Source organism: Mirounga leonina, unplaced genomic scaffold (genome assembly GCF_011800145.1).
Source record: "Mirounga leonina isolate KUSES-001 unplaced genomic scaffold, KU_Mleo_1.0 Mir_82, whole genome shotgun sequence".
NCBI lineage: Eukaryota > Metazoa > Chordata > Mammalia > Carnivora > Phocidae > Mirounga > Mirounga leonina.
Window position 1 is genome coordinate 2212273 of NW_023270825.1, and position 8870 is coordinate 2221142.

The 8870-nt window shown below is 49.2% G+C and overlaps 1 protein-coding gene across 6 annotated transcripts in view; it reads right to left on the bottom strand.

The window, feature by feature from the left end:
* MARK3 (microtubule affinity regulating kinase 3) overlaps positions 1-6186 on the bottom strand; it is a 120596-nt gene extending 114410 nt beyond the window's left edge. For all 6 annotated transcript variants that reach the window (XM_034992664.1, XM_034992666.1, XM_034992663.1 and 3 more), the window contains exon 1: positions 5939-6186. In XM_034992664.1, the coding sequence (XP_034848555.1) occupies positions 5939-5989 (51 nt within the window). In that variant the 5' untranslated portion in view covers positions 5990-6186. The remainder of the gene's footprint in view (positions 1-5938) is intronic.
* Between the last annotated feature and the right edge of the window lie 2684 nt (positions 6187-8870).

Consider the following 8870-nt stretch of genomic DNA (forward strand, 5'->3'; position numbering starts at 1 on the left):
ACTGTAGAATCAAGGTCTGGGGGTAGGGCCCAACAATCAGAGCTTTAATAAACCCTTCAGGTGATACTGATGCTTGCTCCAGTTTCAGAGTTTATTAGACTAGTTTCACAGAGTTTAGGGTGCTTTGTTCTGCAAGGATTGAGAAATCCTAAAGAGCAGGTGCAATACAGTTCCTGGGTATATCCTCTGTGGCATCTAGCACAGTGTCATACACAAAGTACGCACTCAAACTTGAATAGGTTAATAATAGTCTCATATAACCTATAGCTGACTAAACAAGACCACCACAGAGATAAGAAATTCTGATGGCTTGTCCACAGTAATAATAAGTAAGTACATGCTGCACACCCACCAGGAGCTGTTAAATAATTGTCAAAGCCCCGGGGCCTCTGGTACTTTGTCAAATAATCCAGGCTTACAAAGTGTGATATGTTTTATAATTTAAGTGAAAACTGCATTTCTAATTTTATCAGTGTCCAAACAGGATTTGACCATGGCTCTATACAAGTCAACTGCAGAACATAAACTAAAACATAAACTTTGTTGCCTTCAAAATGCATCTAATTTCACATATTAGTTAACTGTAACATATGGACCCAAGAGATTCCAGTTTGAACAAAGTGTTGAAAAGGTAGATAAGTGTTGCACCTACGTCAGCTCAGTCTGTTAAGCGTCTGCCTTCAGCTTAGGTCATGATCCCAGGGTCCTGGGATCTGAGCCCCTTGTCGGGCTCCCTGCTCAGTGAGCGCCTGCTTAGCCCTCTTCTCCCTCTGCCTCTCTCCCTGCGTGCGCTCTCTATCAAATAAATAAAATCTTTTCTTTTAATTAAAAAAATTAAAATGTAGACAACTGAAGAAATTTGAAGGCTGACTGGATATTTGATATTAAGAAATTATGATAGGGCGCCTGGGTGGCTCAGTTGGTTAGGCGACTGCCTTCGGCTCGGGTCATGATCCTGGAGTCCCTGGATCGAGTCCCGCATTGGGCTCCCTGCTCGGCAGGGAGCCTGCTTCTCCCTCTGACCCTCCCCTCTCTCATGTGCTCTCTCTCTCTCTCTCATTCTCTCTCTCAAATAAATAAAATCTTTAAAAAAAAAAAAAAGAAAGAAATTATGATAAAAGGATTATGATTACAATTTTTATAAAAATAGAAGCTTTATCTAAAGCTTCTAAAAGCTTTAGAGATGAAATGATATGATGTACTGAATTTGTTTCTTGGGGAGAAACCAAATGAAATAAGACTGGCCACTGAGCTGTTGAGTACATGGAGGGCTAACTATATAACAGGGTTTCTCAATTCTGGCACTACTGACATTTTTGGCCAGATATTTTATTTTGTTGTTGGGGGAGGAAGGGGTGATGTCTTGTGTATTGTAAAATGTTTAGCAGCATTCCTAGTCAGTAAACTCTCTTGAGTTGTGACAATCAAAAATGTCTCTAGACATCATCAAATGTCCACTGGGGGGCAAAATCATTCCTGGCTGAGAACCATGGATAAAAACTTACTCAATTCTCCCTACTTATTTGTTTGAAATTTTCCATAACAAAATATTTAAGTCTTATTTTAATTACACACTGTGTTTTGGTACAACTATATCTCTCTCGTTGAATAATTAGTACATAAGCTTTTTTTTTTTGGATTATTTATTTATTTGAGAGAGAAAGCATGAGCAAGGGGGAGGGGCAGAGGGAGAAGCAGACTCCCCGCTGAGCAGGAAGCCCAACGTGGGACTGGGACTCCATCCCAGGACCCTGGGATCATGACCTGAGCCAAAGACAGACATTTAACCGACTGAGTCACCCAAGCACCCCAGTACATAAGCTTTTGAGGAACAGCTTGGTACACAAAAAAAGCAGAGGGGACTGAACCAGAGATCTGGAGCCTAGTAGAGGCGCTGCTACTAAATAGTTTTGTCACAAGCAGCTCCTGTCACTTCTTGAGCCTCAGTATCCCCATTAGGTCAGATTATTTGATTAGTCCTTTTGAGTTTTAAAATGATTTGATAACAGTGTTATCTTTTTATTTAAAACGATTTTTATTTATTTATTTGAGAGAGAGAGAGAGAGAGAGTGTGGACGTGGGGTGGAAGAGCAGAGGAGGAGGGAGAGGGAGGAGGGGAAAGAATCTCCAGCAGACTCCCCGTTGAGTGCTGAGCCCAACACAGGGCTCAATCTCATGACCTGAGCCAAAATCAAGTCGGACACTCATCCAGGCACCCCAAACAGTATTATCTTGTATATACCCATCAGCTAAAGGTGTACATTCACATCTGTAAATGAAACAAAAGAAAACAGAGTAGTGTACTAGGATGAAGACAATATACTTGTTGCAAATTACCTGCCTCTTATTATTCTTGATCTATAAGCAACATTCCTATCACAGTTATACCCAATTTAAATTAAGATTCCCAGGGGCGCCTGGGTGGCTCAGTCGGTTAAGCGACTGACTTCGGCTCAGGTCATGATCCTGGAGTCCCGGGATCGAGTCCCGGGATCGAGTCCCGGGATCGAGTCCCGCATCGGGCTCCCTGCTCAGCAGGGAGTCTGCTTCTCCCTCTGACCCTCTTCCCTCTCATGCTCTCTGTCTCTCAAATAAATAAATAAAATAAATAAATAAATTAATTAATTAATTAAGATTCCCAGGAGGGGCATCTGGGTGGCCCAGTCTGTTAAGCGTCTGACTCTTGATCTCAGGGTCATGAGTTCAAGTCCCACCCTGGGCTCCACACTGAGCGTGGAGCCTACCAAATAAATAAATACATAAATACATAAATAAGATTCCCAGGATAAGCAAAATGGAAAGTCGTTTTACAAAATGGAAAGACAAATCTTCTAGTCATAATTGCCAAAACGTCCATCAATGGTGGATGGATTAAAAATTGTTCTAATTTAACTGGATAATGTATGGAAGTGCTGAATCACTGTACTGTACACCTGAAACTAATACAACACTGTATGCTAACTGGAATTAAAACTTTAAAAAAAAAATTGTACATCCAAACAATGAACTACCACTCAGAAATAAAAAGGAATGAATTACTGATACACAAACATGAATACAGATTCCATTTATATGACATTCTAGAAGAGATAAAACCATAGAGATAGATCAGAGGTTGCCAAGGGCTGGGGAAATAGAGAGGGGACTGACTGTAAAGGGCCACAAGGTAAGCACCTTTCTGGGCAATGAAAATATTCTATATCTTGACTGAGATGGTGGTTACATAACTATACATTTGTCACAACTCATCAAGCCTACACTTAAAAAGAGTAAATGTTCTATCTCAATAAACCTGACTTTAACAAAAGAGCTGCTCCAGAAACTGAGAGCTCCCATTCATTCTTGTATCCTCACCAAGCAGTTCAGTAATGGCAGGTAAATGGCATATGGCAGACTTGTAACACTGACACAGGACACCACACTGTCAAAGACACACAACTACTCCCAGAACGTTCTAATTCAAATTTAAAAATGGAACAGGGCATGGTGAATTAATGCAATGATGTGCTACAAACCTCTGATTTTTTTTTTTAAGTTTTTTTAAATTTATTCATTCGAGACAGAGAGAGAGAGAGAGAATATGAGCAGGGGGAGAAGCAGAGGGAAGGGGAGAAGCAGGCCCCCCGCCGAGCAGGGAGCCCGAAGCAGGGCCAATACCAGGACCCTGGGATCATGACCTGAGCCAAAGGCAGACGCTCAACCATCTGAGCCACCCAGGCGCCCCCAAATCTCTGATTTTTTTTTTTTTTAAGATTTATTTATTTATTTGAGAGAGCGAGAATGAGAGAGAGAGAGAGTACATGAGAGGGGGGAGGGTTAGAGGGAGAAGCAAGCTGCTCGCCGAGCAGGGAGCCCAATGCGGGACTCGATCCAAGGACTCCAGGATCATGACCTGAGCCGAAGGCAGACGCTCAACCATCTGAGCCACCCAGGCGCCCCCAAACCTCTGATTTTAACATTGTCAAAAATTCAAATTTAAATACATTCCACAAGAATAAAGGCACACTCCATATCCTACATTGTTTTTATTTTTTATTTTATTTATTTATTTGAGAGAGAGAGAGAAGAGTGATCGAGAAAGAACACAGTGGGGTGGAGGGGCAGAGGGAGAGGGAGAAGCAGGCTCCCCACCGAGCAGGGAGCCCGATGCGGGGCTTGATCCCAGGACCCTGGGATCATGACCTGGGCAAAAGGCGGGCGCTTAACCGACTGAGCCACCCAGGCGCCACTCCTATATTGTTTTTAAAGGATAAAGTTAGTAGTTTCTAACAACACACAAAAAGATTAAAACATAATTCAACAAATTCATCAGAGATCAAAGTAAAAAGACTCATTTAGTGTAAATCCTTCATTATTACAAATCTGTTTTTGGCTTCAGTTCATTTAGAAAGTATGGAGCTCCCGCTTTTGGGTCAATGTAAGATTTTGCTTCTCCGGGTGAAAGTCAACGATCAAAGCTAATCAACTCAGTTTTTTGCTTACTCCACTCTACAGCGTTGTCAGGGAGGAGGAAAATGGTCAAGTCAGAAATAGGTTCTTCCAAGGGTCTATAAGAAAATGGATTCCCTGACTCACCTAGTCTGTGGTTCTCTATTATTCCCTCTTTATGGAACTTCCTAATCCATCTCAGGTAAAGGAACATATGCCACTGTACTACTCCCTTACCAGGTTAAAGAGCCTTCAATACTATACGCTAATACACTACAGGAATGCTTTAGACCAAAGTTTACATACACAGATTAAATACCCTGTTATCCAGCAAACAAGTGGCATTTTGAAGATTAAAATGCAGGCATTTGATACCACGAGGCCACAGTTTCAGGACATTGTTGAAAGCATGGAAACAGGCAGAGCAAGAAAGCTTTTCCTAAGTGATGGCATTTTCTTGCCAGGAATTACCTCATAACACATATAATGAGAGGCCAGTGAAGTTTCTTCACAAGCTATTTGCTAGATGTTTTACAGAAGATAATTCCCAGCTAGGCTGGAACAGTTCTGAAGCCGGTGCAAGAGAAGAGTTCAGAAAGCGCTCGGACAGAGTCAACATCTGCCCAAAGGAATTTCCACTACCAGCTGTCATTCCCTAAAAATGATGTTCCTGGCCTTTGTAAAAGGTCTGCATGAACAGAATCAAAGGTTCCTTTTACAGAATCATAGGATGCGAGTGCCAGCAGGGACCTAAGGCTCGTTTGAGCCAAGCTGTTTTTAGGAAGGAGGTAAAAGTAGGCCCGGAGCGGGTGTCCCCGAGCCAGGCGGTGAGCGGCAGGGCAGCCTTCCTACACGCCTTCCTTTGAAAAAACGCGTAGCCGACCCTTCGAAACAGGTCTGTACGGAAAGAAAGCTACTCCCTAATGCAGTCTGTACTCTCTCCAAAACCTCTCTTCTGACTAGCTTTGCAGTTCCTTCCAAGGGGCCCTCCACGGCTCCTCAGTGGCCACTCAGCTGCAGTGACGGTCACCAAACTTAGTTCCAGACAGTTTTTAAAAACCGGGCATAGAGGACATTCCACGCGACCCACCCACTCACTCCTCATCAGCGCCACGAACCCGCTTCAACGCGGCAGCCTCCCGGAGCTGCGTGCCCAAACCCCAGGGAGGGCTTCCCTAAAAGCAGCAGCACACAGGCGGGGAACCGGAACACCCTCGCGCGCGCACTGCGCGGCCCCCCGGCATCTCAGGACCCCGGCCGGCCGGCCGCAGCTCACCGGCTCTCCTAGCAAACGAGACTCCGGCGTAAACACAAGCGCACCGCCCCAGCCCGCACGGCTGCCGCCTCCCGGAAACGGTCCGGACCGGCGGCCCTGCGGCGCCTGCCGCCTGCCCACCGCCGCCAGCGCGCTCCGGCGGGGGACCCCGCCAGCACCCGCCGCTGTCGTGCTCCGGCGGGCAGCGCGGGGCACCGGGCCCGGGCAGATCCCGAGGGCGCCGCGGTCACTTACGTTCTCAGTGTCTCTTTCATTCACCGTTGGCAGCGGGGTCCTAGTGGACATTTTACTTCACTTCACTTCTGCACAACGCGAGGCTGAAACAAAACAGCACGGCCTTGGGGGGCCGGCGACCGCGTCCTCGAGTGCCCCGCGGTTCCGGAGCTGCGCCGCGCAGGGCGGCTCCCCTCCCCCACGGCCGTCTAGATCCCGGGCCGGGCCCGGGCCGTCCCTCGGCGGGTCCCGGGGCTCATGCTCCCCCGGGCCCGGCGGCCGCGCCGAGGAGCCCCGCGGGCGGCGGTGGCGGGGCCGGGCCGGCGGCGGCGGCGGGCTGCGAGTCGGCCCGCCGGCGTCCCCGCGCCTCAGGGCGCCCCGCGGGCTCAAACCCCTTCGCCTCCTCGGCCGCCCTCGCCCGTCGCACCGCGGATTTCAGCGCCGGGGCCTCCACACAGCGCCGCCGGCTGCCCCCGAAGAGGAGGACGAGGAGGATGTGGGCAAGGTGGAGTGTAAGACAGGCCGCCGCGGGCTGCGGGCGCAGACCATGGAGGGGGCTGCGGAAGCGGCGCCGGCGCCCGGCTACTCTGCTCCCTCCGGTTCGCTTGCCGCCTCAGCCTCCACCCGGTGGCCGCCGCCGCTCCCGGTGCCTCGGAGCCTCACGGACCCAAGATGGCCGCCCCTCGGCTTCCTCTGCTGCCTCCGGAGGCCGGAAGTGACGGCACCGCCGCCTGCCGGCGCTCGGCCAATCAGCGCGGCCCGAGGAAGCCTGCCCGGCTGCTGTTGCTAGGGGCGACTCGGTCCTGTCCCTAGTGGAGGAGGCGGCGCTCTGGGCGCCGAAGGGGCGGCCGGCGCCCCCGAAAGAGTCGGCGCGTGGCCCTGGGGATGGCCTGAGTGCGACTGCTGGGTGGCATTTACAGTGTTAGTGGAGCGCCTACCGTGTGCGGGGTTGAGCGGGACAGCGAGGCACGGAATCGAGCCGCGGCAGCAGTTACAGGGCAGGGGCTGCGGGGAGGAGCCGGGCTCCTGCATGATTAACGGTGACTCGGGAGTCGAGGATTCAGTCACCCTTCCTGCCTCCAGCTCTGGGTAGCCGCGGGCTGGGCTCGGCACCCGCGAGGAGCTCGCGGGCAGGAGCGAGATGGACCCGGACCCAGCTTAATGCCATCCGGAAGGAAGACTGCTATACTGGGGGTCGGAGAGGGAGCGAGGCGAAGCCCTAGAAGCTCCCAGGGACCAGTTCCTAAATGCCAGCGAGTGGCTGCTGAAGGGCTGGAAGCACCCCTGGGTCCCAGCCCGGGCCGAAGCTCGGCGACACTTACAGCCTGGAACATCGGAAATGCTACTGGCATGCCCCCCCGCCTCTTCATGTGCCTGGTGGTCCTGCGCAGCCCCTGGCCTGCGGGGGATGGAATCCATTGGTTCGAGGTTCTGAGGAAGCAGAGGGGTATTGGCTGAAGTAACACGAACTGTTATTGTCTACCTTATGGGCACATTACATTTGTTACCTCATTTAAGCCTCGGGGTAACCCTATATATTTTTTTAATTTTTTTTTTTTTTTTAAGTAAGCTCTTCGCCAAAATGTGGGGCTTGAACTCTCCAAAATCAGGAGTCTCATGCTCTACGGACTGAGCCAGGCGGGTGCCGCTCAGGGTAACCCTATAAAGACGGGCAGACACACCTGCCAACAGATTACAGTGACTTGACTCAAGTACCCAAGTTGGTTAGCTGCAGAGCTAGGATTTGAACCCATGTCCTAAAACTTCCCTAACAGATAAGTTCTTGTAGTGGGTATGCCTTGTTTTTCTTTCTTCCTTTTTTCGTCCCCCAGCATGTGAACTGTCTCTGCTATGTCTGGGACATTTCCTGCTCTGTGAGAAAAATATGTCTTTAAACACCAGCATCATACCCAGAGAGGGCAGACGTTCCCACCATAAAAACACGTGAGGACTAAGATGCATTGGGGCTTCCATCTCACCCTCTCAGGCTAGTGTTCACTGGGCCAAGGGTAACCTTGTTTAAAATGTTATTCTCTCGGGGCGCCTGGATGGCTCAGTTAGTTAAGCGTCTGCCTTTGGTTCAGGTCGTGATCCCAGAGATCTGGGATCAGGCCCCAGGTCGGATTCCCTGCTCAGCGGAGAGTCTGCTTCCCCTTCTCCCTCTGCCCCTCCACCCCCATTCCTGCGCTGTCTTCTCTCTCTCTCTCAAATAAATACATCTTAAAAATAATAATAAAAATAAAATGTTAGGGGCGCCTGGGTGGCTCAGTCGTTAGGCGTCTGCGTTCAGCTCAGGTCATGATCTCAGGGTCCTGGGGTCGAGTCCCACATCGGGCTCCTTGCTCAGTCGGTAGCCTGCTTCTCCCTCTGCCGCTCCCTGCCACTCTTCTTACTTGTGATTCCTCTCTTTCTCTCTGTCAAATAAATAAATAAAATCTTTAAAAGAAAAAATGTTACTCTCTCTCTCCCTCTTTGGCCAAGGAGACATGATTAAATTCTCATTACTTAAATTTGTGTGCTTCATACATTTCATCTGAAATGTGGGTAAGCACAAGATTGTTGGAGCTCCAGCAGGGCATTTAGCCCAATTTGGGGGGTTGGGTCAGGGAAGCTTCTTGGGAAAAAGATGTTTATTTATACTGAAAGTGTGAGTAGAGGTAGCCAGGGGAGGATAGTGATATGCTCGTGATCGATACTCCGGAAGCTAAAAGTACGGAGGTGTTGAGTAGTGGGACTTCTAAGGGGTTTAGGGGGATAATGCCCGTGGGTGGTCAGCATCCTCCTAGTTTAGGAGTAGGTGCTAAGCTGGAGTGGTAGAAGGCTTAGAAAAAACCTACAAAAAAGAATACTTATGAGACAATGAAAAGAATTATGCCGTATCGTAGGCCTTTTTGAACAATGGGAGTGTGGTGACCTTGAAATGTGCTTTCTCGAGCAATATCTCATCATCATT